Source organism: Fusarium sambucinum, chromosome I, assembly GCF_050947815.1.
Source record: "Fusarium sambucinum isolate potato_lamoka chromosome I, whole genome shotgun sequence".
Taxonomy (NCBI): domain Eukaryota; kingdom Fungi; phylum Ascomycota; class Sordariomycetes; order Hypocreales; family Nectriaceae; genus Fusarium; species Fusarium sambucinum.
The window spans coordinates 250,357-269,560 of NC_139294.1; the positions used below are offsets into that span (position 1 = coordinate 250,357).

The following is a 19,204-nucleotide window of genomic DNA, read 5'->3' on the forward strand; positions in this document are numbered from 1 at the left end:
GGCAACTTATCGCTCCGGCTAGGAGCTCGTATTGTCAACGGTAAAGGAGCATAGGCATAGTATTAATCGGGTTTTGTAAACTCCCGAGAGGGTCTATGATATTTTTAGCCCATCTCGTTATCGTCTTATATTTATTGAGTGTTGCGTCTACGTTCGACTTGTATATACATAGCCTGCACAAACCTCGACCAGTGATTTAAGAAATCAACGATCCGTCTATATTGTCTTGAATTAGATCAATCGCAAAGCAACATCATGTCATCGCCGGTCCGAGTCCGATTTCTTCAATTCGTTGAGACAAACACTTTGCTGCGCAGATGTGTCGATAATCAGGAAATGAACACATGCGAAAAGCCTCAAGCAAACTGGATGAAATGGGCGGTTGTTGCATCCATCACGTAAGTCGAGAGATGCGTCCCCGTGTTCAAATCGCTAACCTGTCCCAGGGGCCTGTTCCTGGCCAGCATTATGCTGACGTTGATATGGCTGTACTGCAGGCAGAAACGACGCAACCGAAACGAAAATGCGTACGCAGATAACGATTCCGTCAACGACTACGTGTTAGATGAGTTGGAACCTACTAAACCTACACAATGGGGAGTCCGGAGGCAGGCTCTCATCAGACTGGGAATACGGAAAAACACGTTGTCGACGATGGACGGTCCCGAATCAGATACAAGACCAATTATTCAACGATAAAAGACTTGTTACAGAGATAATCAGAATATTCATTTCGTTTTATTACCTGATAGATAGATCATAGCTAAACTAGACTTAAGGAATGGCTAAAGGAAGGGTCATTATAAAGTCCTAATAAGCAATTTCTTTGAAGTGGTTGCACGCGACAGCCTGACCATGTCAATCGCGGAGTTACTTTCTCTCAGCAGTGCAGTCGCTGCAGAGATAGAAGTTTAACCCACCCGGTCCATATCCCTCCTCCACGTCATTTCTTATTTTGCCTCGGGGGAACGCATCCTTGATGAGCTTCAAGCCGATATCACGCAGCGTCATCGTGTCTTTATAACCATTCCTGCCAGCCCTGCACACGTCTGGGAGTAGTACCGTCTGGCAGTACGATTCAAAACTACTTTGGTCCGCTCTTGAGATTTCCACAACGTGTCCTTCTTTTTCGATCATGATGGGCTTTATAGTCTGAGGGAAAGACTTGAGTTCAAGTGTTTTTTCGACCTCATGACGTGGGAAAGATGCATCATACTGGACGAATTGTCGGAGGAAGACTTGAACCAGGATTGACATGGTGACTTCCACCATGAGTCGGATTTCCGACTTCCATGAAATGTAATTGCACGTGATGGTGATAGGAAATGGAGGAAGAATGATGCCTAATATAAATTGGAAATCCAATCCAATGAGAAGGCTGTCTCCTAGACAAAGCACTTGGCGGAAATCACTGACCATTCTGACTATGTCAAGACCACGATCTGAGTTCCAATGTCCGTCGTTCGTCCGGCTTTGTTGAGCGGCCCATAAGAGATCGATACCCGCAACCAGATTCCACGCTATCGCAGTCCTTGCCACCACGTCGTTGCTGATAAAGATCTCATCTTCTACCAAGAAATCGAAATGATCAGAAGAGACAATGACTTTGATGATATGGTGGATTGTATGGGCTCTTCCAGTCCATAGGAAATCATCAATTGTATGATTGTCAAGGCCAAGGCAGGCGGCGTTCAGAATTTGACGTAGTACATCTAGTCGCCCTTCACTCGCTAATTTGTTGAGATCTTCCAACATGTAGGTATAGAATCCCATGTCCGCCATTTCTTGCAGGTAGTCGGATCTGCATCTCAGTAGCTCTGTATCGTCCGTTGGGTGCAATGGGATGTTTCTGACCATTCGCAAATGAAAGTCCCAGATAAGATCGAGCATTTCAGTCATCGTCGACTCTGTCATGATATCCCTACATCTTAAGATGGAATAGAGGTGACTGTCTAGACGATTTCTCGCTTCTTTCCATGCCCCAACGCCTCTTTCATCGGCTCCGTGGTACCATCTCATGGAATCAAATTCCGGCCAGATACAATCTCTTACCAGGCATGTTCTGGCAATTCTCGTGAATATCCCTTCTGTGGATACCTTGCAGCTTCGTAAAATTTTATTCCCATCGTCAGACTCGAGTAAAAAGTCGAAAACAGTTCGATGGATGGCCTGTACAAAGGTGAAAGTATGCCGTAAAACCGTTTCCCTTGACTTATCAACCACTTTCCTCCTATCTTCAGATATGTATTTCTCACTTGATCCCTCGATTTCTAAGAGACCTGCTGTTATTATCGGTACTCTGTCTCGGAATGCATTGCAACGTTGCTCCAATTTCGCATTTGACAAGTTGCCGATCGAGTCAATGGGTGTGGACCATAGGTCGTTGCTTGACGCTATCATTAACTCCAAGAGAGAAAGTTTCGTTCCCGTTAATGCTAGACTACTGCTTCCCTTGAACTCTCCTACCTGCCAGGCCATGACGACAATGTTAAGGATCACTGTCATTTCATCCTGATAATAGACCTTGTCCTCGCCTACTCTTTCCCACATTTGAAAGTACAAGTCGTAGAGTTTTGTGGGCGTTTTCGAAAGCATTGTTTGGATCGACTCCGGTGAGTCTGCCCTCGCGATTCCATTTCTGATTGACCTGACCACTAGAATTGCCCAAAGAAAAACTCCCTCTGCCTTGTAACTGATATAATTCACAAGGGATTCAACATCACCGTCGAACGGGGATGACAACCTTGCCACGGCTTGGTTGAGGATAGACGAAGCGTAACATTCAATGTCATGTCGTGTTAGATCTTGCATCTTCAGGTCAGGATCGCGGGATAATTGTTGGCGTATGGCTTGATCCGGGCGGCTTGACACACATATCTTGACGAGTCGTGGATACCCTCGAAGGCTCTCAAGGAAGTCAATAAGGACATGAACACCACTTTCGTGAGTGAACTCATCAAGACCGTCGATGAAAAGACAGACTGGCTGCGCCGGGTGGGTTAGATAACTAACGATAAGGTGTTGAAGTTCTTCCGGATCCCAATCAGTAGGATCAACCTTGTCATTCCCACCTCGTTGTCTTCCGAGGTCCTTCAAAGCTGCATCCTTATTCAGGCGGCCTAGTTGATAAGCCAGGGAACACAAGAAACCTTTAAACCCAGATTGCATAGGACTGCCGGCCTTCCAGAAAAAGTGCGTGAGGATTTGAACTTCAGGTTGCCATTGTCGGAGCAAGTCCATTGTGTATTCACTCGAGATGATGAATTTCATCAACACACTCTTTCCTGTCCCAGGTATTCCGCTGATCCAGTACCAGTCTTCCGAAGTGTATGTGAGCCATCTTACAAAGCTATCGGAGACAAACCTATCGGCGTCGAAATGGGAGCCATAGAAACTCGACATCGAGTCTGAGTCGCTATCCTTGTCTGATGCTAGATCACTACCCGACTCTGAATCCGTGTCTGTAGCCTCATTTCCGAAGATCCATTTGAATGTGGATTGATGACGCGCATCTATATTGTTTTTTCGGTCATTCATATCACTATAGCGAAAGCTTTGAAGAAAGCGCTCATAGTCTTCGTTTTCCTTCCGCCTGTCCTCTCCTGCCTCAGCTTCTTTTAAAAGATTGCTTGTGCCTTGATCCGCATGTAACTTAATCCGGGACTCATGATCAGCAAGCTCCTTTGTGATATGAAGTCTGGTCGAGGCCGCAGCTCTGTTAAGGTGGTCTGATATTTGGGCAATGACGAGATTGACTTGTTCTTGAATGAGCTTATGGAGTTTTTCTTCTCCCACGGACCCCAGCCGAAGTAAAGTCTGGAGCTTGTCTTCCAGATCCACTGACTGAGCTTGGGAGACGTCCTGGCGTTTCAAGATTCTTACGAGGAGACCTGTCTCCAAAGCCTCTTTAGCTTTGTCTAATTGACTTTCTAGACGATTGATCTCAGACTTGTTGATGATGCCCTTGAAAACCGCGCCAACACGATCTCGTTTTCGTATGTGTTGCTGAGAAAAGAAGCGAGCTGGGGTTTTCTGCCTCCACTCCGCTTCAGCGTCACAGCAACTCTGAGCAAGATGCAGCAGTTTTGAATCATCTTTAGTAAGAGGGCCTTGTGAGGCGTTCAAAGACTGGGTCAAGCTTGAAGCGGAGTCCACAAGGTCTGCGGCATAACCGCTGAGACATGGATCAATCTCACCCGTCCGGTATGCATTCTTGCAGAGGATGGACGCTTTTGTCCCGAGTTCGATGAGTTGAACGACGTTGCAAACAAGACCCAGGGCTGCGAGCGGCTCCAGACCTGTCATACTGTCAAAGTTGAATGTTATTGTGGCTCTATGGATAAGAGCTGTAGAGTTAACAAGTCAGGATTTTTATCAGGCTGAAATACCCCGCAAACTTCATTTCTTATTTTGATGACGCTCTGTTCGACATGCATGGCTGCCTGATATTTGCTGATGGAGGTGGAAAGTGCAACCAATCACGTTTTGATAAGATAGCAAGTGATTAAATTAACCGCCATGGCTCTAATCCAGCACCCTGGATAATACTTATCTTCACTCGTCTTCTCAGCGTTTACCTGGCATGTCGAAGCAATAGCTAGTGTGATTTTGAAAACTGCTTGCCCGACTCTTTACAATTTGTGTCCAAAGCACCGCAGACTATATTTACAGGTACTATCAACCGCCATTTCGGATTGTGACAGAGCCGTAACTCTTTTGGGACGTAGGGGTGCGAGTTCTAAAGAGTGGATGATGGGAGATTCTTGGTAGAGTTTAATACTTTTATCGGCCATAGATCAATACAAATAATGTGGAAAATTGTTTGTAGCCAATGACCTGTTTCACTTGTGAAAGTGAGGCTGTACTCCCTGTATCCCTGTCGCTAAACAGGGCGAACCGAATGGCATGTTGGACCTAATTGACCTCGCTATTAGGTCGCTATTCGCTGACGTTTATCCTATTTGCATCGAGCTACATCACCGACTACTTATGGGTTTGTCTTTCTATATGGGCAGGATGTAGTAACGCTTGTCTCACATTTGAGAGAGGAGACGTGTATGCGGCGTCATGTTAAGGATCAACTGATAGAACTCCGAGAAACGAGACAGCGGGACACGTACACATATCGCCTAAAACATCATATACTTCGTCTTGCCAAAATTGACGAAGTCACGCGTCATCGGCTGCTCAAAAATATACATAAAAGGCTAATGAAGTATAAGAGTGATAATTGAATTGATCGGAGATCTAAGATGAAGGACTGCAGACAAGAAAGAGATGTACATGTATGTATATGATCACGTGATCCTGCTCGTGATACCCTTCAAGCGCATCAGAGGCAGCTTATCGCTAAAGTTTCTCAGACTTGGTAATTCAATTTTCCTAGTACCTCTCTAGGCAGTGAAGGCTGGTAAGCAATCACTGCATCGGGATTTTCTTCATCAACAATGTCAGTAATCTTGCTTGCCATATTATAAAAGAAGGGGACGACTTCGATTGCGGCCGAGGATTACCATTAACCCAAGATGAGGAACTTGGCCCAAGCAATCCTGCATTTAGAAAGATTGTTGATTCGATTATCTGCCTGTGGTTATTCAGTTTCCAATTGGGAAAACAGCGAGAGGGGTAACGTCTCGTAACTCTGTTGACCAACAGATGGACAGCATCGGCTACACAAGATTAGTCACAAATATGCGGCCCCCCAGTGGGAGGCCTACCATAGCCATGACCTGATGAGACATTTTTCTTTGTCTCTTCTTTCGACCTACAGCCCACCGAATGATCATTTAAGAAGTGACTCAGGACCTAAAGTTCGAGCTGCACTCACATTTAATATTTCTACGCCAACGCAGCCCGAATTATTCAGCTCTGAATCCTAAGATGGATGTCCAAGACGTCTCAAATGAGAGCCAGTACATCGGCTACTTGAAGCAGCTTCAGGGCGCTGCAGAGCGAGCAGCCCGAAGAAAGGGTGAAGCTGTGCGAGATCACCCCCCTCCGCAACAACTCGTCTCGTCCTTCTTGATGAAGCTTATGGCCATCTCATTTCGCCCTCGCCAGGAAGAAAACACAATTGCTACCACGCAGGTCCCAGCACCTTACTTACCTTGCATCAGGTCCGCCGATGACCTGGAACCCATCATGATCTCCGACATGAGACTAGAAACCCATCATCGAGGGAAGAAGACCATGATCAGAGTCCTCACGCCCCCGGACCGCATGACGGCTGTGATGGCCATTGTGGAGGATGAGAAGGGAATCGCTGTGTTGCTGCAGCTCTATCACCAGCCTGAAGAGACCATCATTCCTGCCACTGAGATCCTCAGTCCGAACATGGTCTTCATCGTCAAAGAGCCTTTCTTCAAATGTGCCACAGACGGTGCATATTCGCTAAGAGTCGACCACCCTAGTGATATTATCCGAATGGACAGAACTGACGACCGCATTCCCTCGCACTGGAGGCCATCGATGGTGATATCGGATGAGAACAGCACAGACATTCGAAAGCAAGGCAACGACGCTGTACAGGTCAAGAAATGGGCAGAAGCACTACGACTGTACGTTTCTCACCTCGGCTTGTATGACTCTGAAGATCAGGCCGCGCAGTAAGACGACCGAGAGCACATAATTAACATCCATGCAGGTACTCTTCAGCTATTCAAGTCGGTAGAAATCTTGAAGAGAGAAAAATAGCTTTTCTCAATCGCTCATTTGTGAACCTAAACCTGGACCGACCAAAGCAGGCCTTGTTGGATGCCGAAAAAGCCATCGATCCTGCGATTTCACCCGAAAAATATCTCTTCCGCAAGGCTAAGGCATTGTATGGGCTCGGCGACTTTCAACAGAGTCTCGAGATGCTGGAAGAACTCACAAAGTCGTTCCCTGAAAACAAGGCAGCCAACTTCGAGAAAGATCGGGTCAACGAGCGCCTCAACGAACAGCGAACAGGCGAGTATAAATCCAAGCAAATGTATAAGCAGGCGAAAAAGTCACCTCCCTTCATCGACTGTGCCACTTTCTCAGCTCCGGTAGAGATTCGAGAGTCGCCTGGGCGGGGTAAAGGGCTCTTCACAACCAAGGCGGTCAAAGCGGGGGAGCTTCTGCTTTGTGAAAAGGCCTTCTCCTACAGCTTTGCCGGTGATGAAGAATCCACAAAACAGACCAAGATTCTAATGAATCTTGCCACCAAGAGAATGGTAGTGGGTGGCCAAGCACGACTCTTGACTCTTATTGTACAGAAACTGTACCACAACTCATCGTTATCCGCCGAGTTTGGAGACCTTCACCACGCTGGTTACCAAAAGGCTACGGTCTTGGAGACAGACGGAACCCCTGTAGTCGATTCGTGAGTATTTTATGCCAATTTGGCTGGTGAGTCAGTTGGGCTAGACGACTAACTGAGACTCAGATTCCTGGTGGATAAAATTATCTCCCTTAATAGTTTTGGTGCTCCGAGAACGAGCCGCGATTCATTCCACCAGGTAACATCCAGAGATAGGGATATGATAGATGACAAGGTCTTCGGGTACTCAACCACGGGTATCTGGCTCCTCGCTTCTCGTATCAATCATTCTTGTGTGGGCAACTGTCGACGTTCGTTCATCGGAGACATGCAGATTGTACGCGCGACGAGGGACCTCCCTGCTGACACTGAACTGTTTTTCTGCTATCGTCCTCCTGTGCCCTTCGAGTCTTACCAAGAGACCCAAAAGGGCTTGAACAACTGGGGGTTCACGTGCGACTGCCGGCTATGTTTGAATAAGAAAGCCACGTCTAGCTCTGTCTTTCAGAGACGCAAAACCCTTGTCAACAACCTCAAGGGGCTTCTCAATCACCCTGGCTCGGGCAACGAAAAAAAGGCAAGTCGGCTCATGAAGGCTCTCGAGGAGACCTACCCAACAAACATCGACTGCGCCATTCGGCTAGATCTCTATGAACTCTACTTCGCCTTCGGCGCCCGCCTGCTGGAGAAGTACCAGCTGAAGGATGCGGTCAAGATGATCCTCAAGGGCTTGGAGGCTCTGGGACACAGTATCATTGCAACTCTGCCCAACGACATTACGGAGCGGCCGCGACTCGAAGTTGAACGATGGGGGGTTGCAAATGACGCGATGCCATGGGCATTTCACAACCTGGCGAATGTTTATCGCCAGCTTGCTCCTGGACTATGCTCGGCTGCAGAGAGTTACGCGGAATTATCTTATACCATGGTCGTGGGCGAGAAGGAAACCTGGACCGAGGTGTTTCCGAAATCCTAGTCATAGATGTGCCTTTTGACTTCCCACTCTACACCGGTAACAAGTACGCACTAAGGATAAAGGCTTTAATGTGGTTTGTCAAACATGGATCTATGGATACAGATTTACTTTTATTATTCAATAGATGGATAATAGAACAAGCACTATCATGTGACAGGTGTCACGCGTGTAAATTACAATTATGCATCTCCGCGGAGCCCAGCTTAGTAGTTCATACTTTAAAACGTATCTTATTATTCTCCAGCTGCAGGTAGTATAGTAATCATAGCAATACCTGCTATTTCTCATCAATTGTTAACGATTTATGGATTTATTCACCCTTCCAGCAGTGGTTGTAGATAGTGGCAATTTTACTTCTTCCTCTTATCTGTCCCCGACATGGCAACCAAGATAAAATATCAACCACCCGGAGAAACCAGTACCTACCATCCGCAATGATATTTATCTGATCGTCAGCAATTGAGTCATTCCCACCACCACGTTTCCCAATAGTCATGCTCATCTGGAATAATGGATATAAGCGCCCCAAGCGTTCCGACGTCCATTCGCTGGGTATCACACGTGAGGACATGGCGATCGGCGGTCTGCTATAATTTTCTCACGTGCGCCGGAGATGCCAAATTTTGACGTCACTTGTTTTACGTTCTTTGCATTGTTTCGGGGCAATTCGCGATGATGAAATATCTGCCTTGATACGGTTTGTGTTTGGACTTTTATTAATGCTTTAAGGCCCCTCTTTTTCAGGATCTCTCACCCTTGTACTGCCTTTTTTTGCCATCCTTTTACAACATGACTTCTGACTCGGTAATTAGGAACGAGAGTGACACTACGGAAACGACACCTTTAATACCTTTTCAACAGCATCCCATCCCGCCAACACCAAATACTGCTCAAGAGGATGTACCCTACAATGAATACCATACAATTGACTGGCTTCAAGACCTTATGAAAGACAGCCAAAGGCGCGATGTTTCAGGTCTAAACATACGTTCTGGAATCCGCTATCGCATCGCTGAACTCTGGGATGCCTCGCAAGGATGGTTCGCTGCATTTGCTATTGGCCTTCTCACAGCATCTGTCGCAACTGTGGTAGACATTAGTGTTGAGACAGTAGCGGACTGGAAATACGGATATTGTATCAGAAACCCGCTTCTTAGCCGTAGAGCATGCTGCGCCTTTGAGGAGACTTGCCAGGGCTGGAAACCATGGACAGAGAGCTATGTATTTTCATACGCTATCTACGTGGGCTCTGCATTGGCTTTTGGTATCATCGCTGGAAGCGTCACTATGACTACAAAGTCAACACTGAACTTTGTTGCGCCTGAGAACGAACGCCAAGAGACAATAGCCACAGAGCAGGTTGGAAAGTGTGGTGGAAAGACCATGTATATGGCAGCAGGAAGCGGCATACCCGAGATTAAAACAGTTCTCTCTGGCTTCGCTATTCCTCATCTCTTCGACCTCAAAGTCCTTATCGTCAAAGCTGTCGGAGCAACTTTCGCTGTCGCAACTGGCATGTGTTTAGGAAAAGAAGGGCCCTTTGTACACATATCAGCTTGCGTTGGGTATCTCGTCACCATCTGCTTTCCAAAGTACGCCAACAACCAGCGAAAGTTAAGGGAAATGCTCAGCGTAGCCTGTTCAGCGGGACTATCTGTCGCCTTTGGTGCCCCTATTGGCGGTGTTCTATTCAGCTACGAGGAGATCAGCACTCACTTCCCTCGTCGCGTCCTTTGGCGAAGTTGTCTTTGCTCTGTTGTAGCTGCAGCTGTCTTGAAGGAACTCAATCCCACAGGAACAGGCAAGCTTGTTCTTTTTGAGACGAACTACGGTGTCAATTACGATGCTCTCCATTACTTTGTCTTTATCATCCTTGGGATCTGCGGCGGCATTTTTGGTGGTGTATTTTGCAGAGCCAACTTTCTTTGGGCCAAGTCGTTCCGACAAATTCCTCTCATCAAGAATAGCCCTGTGTTTGAGCTGGTGCTTGTCACACTAGTCACTGCCGTACTTCAATTTCCCAATCTTTTGATCAGAGAAACAGGAGATATTGTCATGCAGCGACTTCTGGTTGACTGTAATGACATCGAGGAGGACTGGATCTGTCAGCAAGAAGCCAAGCTCACCGGGAAAGGAACATACTACGCATGGTTGATCTCTGGGACGTTCGTAAAGCTCCTTCTAACAACTATCACATTTGGCTGCAAAGTCCCATCTGGCATCATTATACCCGCCATGGACGCTGGTGCCCTCTTCGGTCGGACGATCGGTCAGCTTATTCCCGATATCTCACCAGGTGTCTTCGCCATGGTTGGGTCAGCAGCGTTCCTAGCTGGAGTCAGCAGGATGACTGTCAGTTTGGCTGTCATCATGTTTGAACTCACGGGGGAGGTTAATTTTATACCCTCATTCATGATTGCCATCCTTACTGCCAAATGGGTAGCTGATGCTATTAGCGCTGATGGTGTTTATGACCTGGCCCAGCATTTGCAGGGGCATCCTTTCTTGGATGCTGAAGTGGCTATCAAAAAAGTCAGAGAAATTCGGGACAATGAGGGTAGCGCAACGATAGATGTGCTCATTCCTTCAAAAGATGTAATCAGCGACGTGATTGTGTCTGTTGGATCTGACTATCGAGTTGATACTTCGGTCCTTCGAAGTAAATTATTACAGTTGCAGAACAAAGGCTTGACAGACTCTGGACTTGTATTCGTCAACGAATCTGGGATCTGTCATGGATATATCTCGCAGATGAAATTGGAAAATGCATTACAATTGATCGAGAAGACAGATGGTATTGAAGAGTCTTCGGAAGTGTCGATTCTTGAAGCAGGCCTGTCAGAGGCTATCGACAGGAGCCCATTAACTATCCCATCTAAGGCACCTTTGGAGTATGCAGTGGAGCTATTTGGAAAGCTGGGAGTCAGCTATTTGGTTGTTGCCCAGGAGGATACAGCGATGGTGTTGGGAGTGGTCTCGACTAAGCAACTGTTGTCATTCCTTGACCGATACAGGTAGCTAGATCAAAAATTACTTGCATTTACTGGTTTATACATATAGTTTCTATCATCTAAATTCCCCCTGCTTTATCAAGCTACTCCCAGTGTGTAACGTTCGACTTTTACCAGGGGAGCCATCCCTTGACAGACTTCAAGTATACCCACAGATACACAGAGAGATAGTTGGTAACAGTAAACAAGACAAAGATACCGAAGTAAGGCCAGGCATCGGAAGCGTGAACTTGAAGCGTGGACAGGTACTAGGCCGGTTAGTATATACTCAATGAAAGCGAAAATGTAAACCTACTTCTTCGCCAGAGGCATATTGACAATATCCGCAGTCCGAAGTTGCATCAGGATTGGCAAGGTAGCCTTTTGTGGTATCCAGCCAGTCTTGCGCATAAGCTCCACAAGTCGAGTTTGACGGAGCGTTGAAGCGAATGAGCTCTGAATCCGCACATTGGACTGCAATACGAGGAAGAATGATGGCCACTGTTCCAGAAATCCAGTAGGTAAATGGTCCTAAATAGTAAAGTGTGTAGTGCCAAACGTCTGGCATGAGGGATGCGGGCTGCAGAATACCTAGTAATCACTGATTAGCAAAGGGTAGACAATCCGAGAGACCATTCATACCGTTAAAGAGCTCAGCAGCTATTACAAAGAAAGGCATGATATTCGCAGCCATCGATGCATCCGCGCTGGATCATAAGTTAGTAAGTTATGAACATATCAAGCCAGACTTGAAACTCACCTGAGAGCAGCAATCCATTGTCCCCAAGAAGTGATGAATAGTTGAAAAAGGATAAACATCAAAAACGTGTATCCAGCTGCGACACCCAAAGGAAAGCCGACAAGGAAGTAAACCAAGACATAAAACATCAAACCACCAGCCAACGCAAATGGCACTTCAGCGAGAATCTGCGCTGTAGTGAAGGCCATCCATCCATATATACGACTAGGGTATTCGCGTCCTAGCCAGATATTGCGGTTTTCATCAAACATCATTGCCGTCGCGTTAATGATCTCGGGAACGATCATAAGAACCAGGAATGCTGAGAAAATACGGTACTGCATGGCTGCTTCGGTGTCATTGAGTTGTAAAAAGATGAGACCATTGAGGGCAGCATGGACAACACAGGCGTAAAGGCGTGAGTAGATGTAGTTGGGAGTGCGCCAGTACTGGGCTAGTGTGCGGTGTGTGAGGAGGGTGGCTTGTCTCAACGTAGAGGAGGCAAAGCCAGACTTAGCGTGAGCGGATTTCTGAGTTTCGTTGGTGTTTTCTTTCGCAGCTGTAAACCCATCAATAGTATCCAGTACCTGAGCAGCCTCGGAGGACTTGCTCCAAACATCAGGCCATGTTTCTTCACCCGCTGGAGGCTTTTCTCGCACAGGAATCTCGATTAAAAGGTCTGCTACGTTCTTGTGAGGGGGAACATGGACGCCACGAGTTGAGAAGTAGTTGAGAACTTTGGCGACAGCTCCGAAATAGTAGACTCTGCCACCGCGGTTGAGTGCAAGAACTCTGTCAAACTGGAGATAGTCAGCGTTAGAGATCAACCACTGTGCGTGATAGGACTCACCAGATCAAAGTGTTCCTGGCTTGCTTGGTGAATCGTGCAAACAATGGCTTGCCCGCCATCAGCGAGTCGTCGTAGGAGTCGAAGAATACTCATCGATCCCTGACTATCAAGGCCCTGGTCTAAAGTTAGTATTGTCCAGGAAAAAATAGTTTAAGTTGGGTACTCACGCTGGTAGGTTCATCCAAGAACAATAGCAGACTTGGCTTTGCACAAAGTTCAACACCGATGGTTGTGCGCTTCTTCTGCTCTAGCGATAAAGAGCCTATTACCATGTCCTGCAGTTCATTCATACCGAGAACGTCAATGATCTTGTCAACGTAGGCTCGTTTCTCTTCGTCGCTTGTGCTAGCACTCTGTCGCAAAAGCGCCGAGAACTCAAAAGCCTCTCGAACAGTGCTGGTTTCAACATGGATGTCCATTTGCTGACAGTAGCCGACACTACTGCCGAAAGATGAATCGACGGGCTGATCGTCAACTCGCATCTCGCCTGTAACGGTACCGGTAGCTTGTTGAGTAAGGACGGTGAGAACTGTGAAAAGTATTAGTTTCGACCAGAAAATGAAGACATCATCATAAACTTACGAGTACTTTTACCAGCACCAGATGCTCCGACAAGAGCTAGTAGTTTTCCAGGCTCGCAGTAGCCAGAGACATCTTGAAGTAGCTGTTTGTCGCTGTTCTGGTATGGAACAGTATAATGAATATTTTTCCAAGTAAACGTCGAGCCAGACTGAACTAGCTTCTCATTTGAATTGTTTTCGGATGTGAACTCGGTCACTCCACTTGTAGCTTGCGGCTGCTCAACGCTTTCTTCGTCACGAGTAGGTTTGGCTGCAGCTTTTCTGTATCCCGCATATTCAAGGATTGAGCCACCACTGTGTACCCAATCCACGTGCTCCACAACCAACATGTTGATCAGGAGGAAGCCAAAGATGAATGCGAGTAGGATACCGTAGTTTCGGCCGATATTGCCATAGCTGAAGCCGAATTCACTCCGAAGGTACTCGTTGCCGTCAATGTCAAATTGACCTGGAATAGACCCCTTTGATGCACATGCTTGAAAGCTTGGATCATTGTAGCCCGACCCCGCGGGGATGATAGAGTTGGATTCACACGGGAAGCTTCGACCTTTGAACTCAGCCGACATGATGTTCTCGTAGGCAAAGGGGACAGGGGTTAGGTACTGGAAGTGATTAGCTTTAGAATGACGGTTGGATTGAACATGGAACTTACCGCCAGCCAGCCTACCCAAGGCACATCGGCAATCATTCGCCCAACAGACCGTACGTAACCACCGCATGCAATAGCAATGATGAGATAGACACCGCAATATCTGAGTGCGACCTCTAGTTGAGGAGACATGGCACCGAATACGCGATACGAAGCGGTAAAGCCCATGGCACAAAGAAAGACTGACGAAAGAAAGATGAAAAACGCACTAGCCTAGTTGCTTGTTAGTAGACGCGTCGATGATCAAAGGTGGTGTCGAACTTACATCCATTCTTAATCCACTAAGGAAGTAAGCAATAATAGAATATATCGCACTTTGAAGAAATATCAAAGGGATATCAAGTAGTGCCTTACCAATAACCACAGCACTAGGTCGAACCATGGCATACCTCTTCTGACGACTGACTACCGTCCTATCATGGAACGCAGCATCCAACTCAGCCAATTGGAACCAAGCGACCAACGCAGAAGAATAAAAGCAGAATCCACCTCGAGAATAGACACCACCGGAATCTGCTGGCATGTTGTAGAACATGGAAGCTAGAAGAAAAGCGCAGACGACAATGCAGATGTACTTGGAAATCAAGGGTGCTTTGTGGCCTTTGAGTTGCCAAAAGTCACGCTTGGCGCAGAGGTAGACTTGGCGAAAGAAGGAGGTGTTGTAAGACGATTTGGGACGGACGAAGCGCGATTTGCTGTTCTTGGTGTGTGTTGCTAAAGCATTTGGCATGGGAGTCTGTTCGCTCATTGAAGACTCGTCATTGTCATTCTGTTCTGCTTCGTACAGTTTGATTTCGTCTTGGACATCTTGGAATGCCTGACTTTCGCGGAATGCTCTCTCAAGGTTCTCAGCACCACGAGGAACCTTGTCTCTAATTTCCTTTCGAATGTTGTCCTCGCCGCTCAACGAAACGCTCGTGAGAAAGTCACTCAATGTCTGTCGAGGTAATCGTTCGTATCCTAGAGAGTAGAAGTAGGCTTCTGCGTCTTTGACAGGGCCCTGGTAGAGCATTCGTCCTTCATCGATTAGCATAACCTTGTCCATGAGATTGCATATAGCATCTGAAGCCTGGTAGAGCGATACTACTGTCGCTCGATGACAAGCATCCGTCATGATACGCAAAGACCGAATGAAATCAACGGCAGAGGACGCATCGAGTCCTCGAGTAGATCCATCCCATGCATTCACAGATGCATCAGATGCCAGGGATTCCAAGATTGAGACACGCTTTCGTTCACCACCTGATACACCTCTGATATACTCATTTCCAACCAGCGTGTCCATGACATGTGTCATACCGAATGCCTTGCCAAACTCTTGAATGAAGCGCGGCGCTTGGTGTATCCATCGCTTCGGTGTCTTGTTTTGTAGCGCAAAGTCGAGGGTTTGGCGGACGGTTAATGTCGGTAGATGAAGATCATCTTCGGGAATATATGTGACAAGGCCACGATAATTCTTTGAGACTTCCTGTGGTGAAAGGCCAGAGTAGTCAATTGAGCCCTTGATGTTGAGAAAGGACTTGTGATCATTTCCAATGGTGCGTAGAAATGTGCTGCATCCCGAGCCAGGATTGCCCAGTACACTATCGAAGGTTAGTAGATATATGGCAGTAATATAGATTGGACTTACAGCATCATCTGTCCATTCCGGATCACCCCTGAGAAATCTCGGATCAACGGCCGTCCATCTTCAGCTTTGGCAGGCGACAAGATCTTTTTAAATGTCAATTCATAAATGTCTTGAAGAGTCAGGGTTCTCCAGATGGCGTCTTTGACTGTTTTGATGGGAGCAGCGCCTGTTGCTCTACCGTATGTCGTGACTGATTTGAAGCATACGCTTAACGGTGGAGGACCGGGGCTTCCTTGGTCGTTTTGCAGATATTTCTCCAAATCTTGGACCGCGGAATTGGCATGGGGCTCTGTGACGGCTCTGTGGAGTCCTGCAACTGCGTGTTCGATTTCATCGTCGACTGTGACATGAGTGACGCCCTCTTGAGATTCTCGAGATGTTTCTGAGTGATTGTGGTGGTCATGGGTGTTGGTCCTGGTAACGAGGGTGGGTGGCATGGTGTGTTATGTAACAGGGTATGTATTGATGGTGGTTCTAGGTCGGCTTGTTTGCCTGATTAAAGATGTAAGAAAGATCCTTCAACATTGTGGCTCCTTCCATCATTTTATACCGGTTCGTGAAGAAACAAGGTTAAATGTGGCTCTACATATCATTGCCTCCATGTGGTAGTTTTATGTACAATTGCAAAATAGCGTCGTCTTGGCATTGCTAGCTGTTGCTCCAATTAGGCAAGTGGGGCTTGATTACGTTTGTCGCTTAAACATCGGTCTAGATCGGCATCATCGGTCCGCATTCCGCGGCTTACGATGACTCAATCCTTAATGGACTATCTGTTATTCCGAAGGTTCAATCACGTTGCATTACTAATTCTGAACTGAAATAATCAAAACATGTACCATCATCACTTTATCGATTTGAAGGCCTGACCAGGCTAGAGTTTATATCCTTTAATTTTAATGTCTACAGCACCTAAAAAATGCTGGACTTGCCACCGTCGCCGCCTCAAATGTGATGCCACTATCCCGGCTTGCAGAAAATGTATCTCTAATGGCTTGCAATGTCCAGGGTATGGTAAACCATTGAAGTGGATGAGCGGTGTTGCAAGCAGAGGTTTTATGAAGGATACTGCATATGAATCAAGTCCTACTACTTCTTCTACATGTCCGCGGAAAAAACGACAACAATTGGTCGTTCTAGAATATGAGCCCTCACCGCGATCACAGTCATCTGCATCCACACCTACATGCAGTACGATGTCACCTCTATCGATAACAGCATCCCCGCCAACCCAACTCACTGACCCTGTTTTTCAAGATATGGGTTATAATAATAGATACCTACTAGATTATTGTATGGTTTCTGTGGTCACTCCGTGATATCGAGATTTGTAGCTAACTAAACGTCAAGTTAGTCGAAAAGTATGTTCTGTCTTTACCATCAGCGATGAAGCTTGGACTCCGTATCGAGAACTCATAACTCTTGTCGGGTCATCCGAGGGTGTGGCAAATGCCATGATGGCTGTGGCAGCACTTCATGCTATGCATGGTTCAATTGGCTCACCCATCATGCTATCTCATGCTATACAGGCAAAGAACGGCCAAATCAACCATCAAGAACTCAGTCCATTCCAGTCACAACTACTACATCATTGTATATCTAATAAACAGAAAGCTCTGGAGTTTCTTTCAACGGCTTTGCAAGATCCTGACCAGAAAGACAAGTTTCAGACCTTTGGAATTGCTATTACTCTTGCTCTTTTGGAATGCTTTGAGACAGGCGCGGGATCATGGGCTATTCACCTGGAAGGTGCAAAGAAGATGCTCGAAGCTGGCATCCAGAGCAGTGCTACTCTGGAAGGGCTTGTGGATGAGTTGATGCTGTAAGTTCTCATAAATCACATACCTTTCTAGATAAGGCTAATACATGACTAACAGATTTGAGATATTCGGTTCTACATTCGTACCACCCGGCATCATATCGACGTCAGTCACGACGCGAACACTTTTGACAACAGCACCTGAAGCACGCCTAGTATTCGGCAACGGTTTCGTTTGCCCTGTGGCAATACTACAATTAATTACTTCAGCGACAACAATGTCAAGAACGGCACGACAGGTGATGTCGGATTCATCAATCACTTCCGAACGCACATTAGCAATTGGAAACTTGAAGTCTGACCTTGTAAAGATCCAACAATTCAGTTGCATAGACTGGACGGAAAGGGCTATACCAACCACAAAATACTTGGACACTGTGCCCAATCATCTTGTTGTACAGATGTGTCTTATCTGGAAGACATCTGCAGCGATATACATCTCCCGTCTTCTGTACAGTCTCACTCAGGATACACAGTACCTCTTACCTATCACTGATGATCTAATCACCGCTTTCATGCCTATACGGAACACGGTTTATCTCAAGTTTTTAACATGGCCTGTTGTCATTGCCGGGTTTGCAAGCACCATGCCTAGTCATAGAGCATGGACTTTGTCGACGCTGGATAAGATATGGGGCTTAACACTTTGTGCAAATGCTAGAGGGGCGGAAATGGTTCTTTTGAAACTTTGGGAGAGGAGAGATGCACGGATACATGAGGTAGGTGACGATTATGGGGAGAATTGGGACTGGCTGTGTGATATGTCAACTCATGAGAAGCATTGGCTGTTGTTTTGAACGTTGATATAAAATTTCTATGTTATTCCGATGGTTGGAATATTTTAATATGTGAAGTCGATAGTGGAAAAACGGAGAATTTACTATTTTAAATACGGCCTTTAGCATCCTGAAGTTTCACATGCATGAGACGGTTGAAGATTCCGGTGAAAAGCTTTAACGGGATATCCCGCCCAGGGTGTTCGGCTAATGTGGGGCTTTCGGGCCAGTGTGGGTCAGCCGTTTAATAGTTTGTTTCGAGTCTACCAAGGTGAATGGTCATCTCAATCAAGAGCATGCGTTCATTCCATGGTTTTCGTGACCAAGACCATAAAGTACAAAGTACCCAGAATTAGGATTGTCATATATCCAGACAGAGTTTTATGTCTCTATTATCCCTCTATGTTTAGGACTTCTAGATGTTTTTCTTGTTTGTTCCATGGAGAGCTGTTCGTTTTATTCACTATACCGTTATCTTCCGTAAACCCTAACTATTCACTCCGGCATCAATGTGTATACTCTCTATCATAATTCCTGAGTAGGGGTTGTTCAATATAGTCGAAGCCGGTATACGAAAACGTACCATTATGATTCATGGGAACGGCATCGGCACGACGGTTTATGTTTTCCGAGTCGGAGCTCGGCGGAAAATATACCAATAGAGCTCGGTTGTAGACTACCACTGATGTACGGGATCTGGTGGGATTCAAGATCCCGGTCTGAATCTGCATTTGTGAATCGAAACCAACCCACATCTGCCGAGGTGATAGTGGAGCCGAGAGAGATACAGCCAAACCTAGATCCATGTCTTACCTGGATAATCTGCAGGACTTGAGATTTAATCGTATTTTCCCCTTGATTCCGTCAAAGTAGTGGGCATTGACTGACGTTGCCCATGCATGTAATCCTGCTTTC

The 19,204-nt window shown here is 46.4% G+C and overlaps 6 protein-coding genes across 6 annotated transcripts; 4 read left to right on the forward strand and 2 right to left on the reverse strand.

Annotated features, from left to right (window-relative positions):
- Positions 1 to 255: 255 nt before the first annotated feature.
- FSST1_002783 (uncharacterized protein) lies at positions 256 to 699 on the forward strand (the record flags this gene model as incomplete). The annotated part of the gene is made up of 2 exons (XM_083228804.1): positions 256 to 398; positions 447 to 699. 2 exons carry the CDS (start codon positions 256 to 258, stop codon positions 697 to 699), a joined length of 396 nt encoding a protein of 131 aa, XP_083086213.1.
- A 171-nt stretch (positions 700 to 870) lies between these two features.
- On the reverse strand, positions 871 to 4,305 carry FSST1_002784 (uncharacterized protein; the record flags this gene model as incomplete). Its single annotated transcript, XM_083228805.1, has 1 exon — positions 871 to 4,305. One exon carries the CDS (start codon positions 4,303 to 4,305, stop codon positions 871 to 873), a length of 3,435 nt encoding a protein of 1,144 aa, XP_083086214.1.
- Positions 4,306 to 5,880: 1,575 nt separating this feature from the next.
- FSST1_002785 (uncharacterized protein) lies at positions 5,881 to 8,258 on the forward strand (the record flags this gene model as incomplete). Its single annotated transcript, XM_083228806.1, has 3 exons — positions 5,881 to 6,557; positions 6,644 to 7,345; positions 7,409 to 8,258. The coding sequence occupies 3 exons, from the start codon at positions 5,881 to 5,883 to the stop codon at positions 8,256 to 8,258; spliced, it is 2,229 nt and encodes a 742-aa protein (XP_083086215.1).
- Positions 8,259 to 9,047: 789 nt separating this feature from the next.
- Positions 9,048 to 11,276, forward strand: FSST1_002786 (chloride channel; the record flags this gene model as incomplete). Its single annotated transcript, XM_083228807.1, has 1 exon — positions 9,048 to 11,276. One exon carries the CDS (start codon positions 9,048 to 9,050, stop codon positions 11,274 to 11,276), a length of 2,229 nt encoding a protein of 742 aa, XP_083086216.1.
- A 103-nt stretch (positions 11,277 to 11,379) lies between these two features.
- Positions 11,380 to 16,134, reverse strand: FSST1_002787 (uncharacterized protein; the record flags this gene model as incomplete). Its single annotated transcript, XM_083228808.1, has 10 exons — positions 11,380 to 11,517; positions 11,565 to 11,839; positions 11,891 to 11,955; positions 12,009 to 12,787; positions 12,838 to 12,951; positions 13,005 to 13,366; positions 13,420 to 14,020; positions 14,071 to 14,280; positions 14,333 to 15,650; positions 15,698 to 16,134. The coding sequence occupies 10 exons, from the start codon at positions 16,132 to 16,134 to the stop codon at positions 11,380 to 11,382; spliced, it is 4,299 nt and encodes a 1,432-aa protein (XP_083086217.1).
- Positions 16,135 to 16,752: 618 nt separating this feature from the next.
- FSST1_002788 (uncharacterized protein) lies at positions 16,753 to 18,310 on the forward strand (the record flags this gene model as incomplete). The annotated part of the gene is made up of 3 exons (XM_083228809.1): positions 16,753 to 16,987; positions 17,045 to 17,516; positions 17,572 to 18,310. 3 exons carry the CDS (start codon positions 16,753 to 16,755, stop codon positions 18,308 to 18,310), a joined length of 1,446 nt encoding a protein of 481 aa, XP_083086218.1.
- Between the last annotated feature and the right edge of the window lie 894 nt (positions 18,311 to 19,204).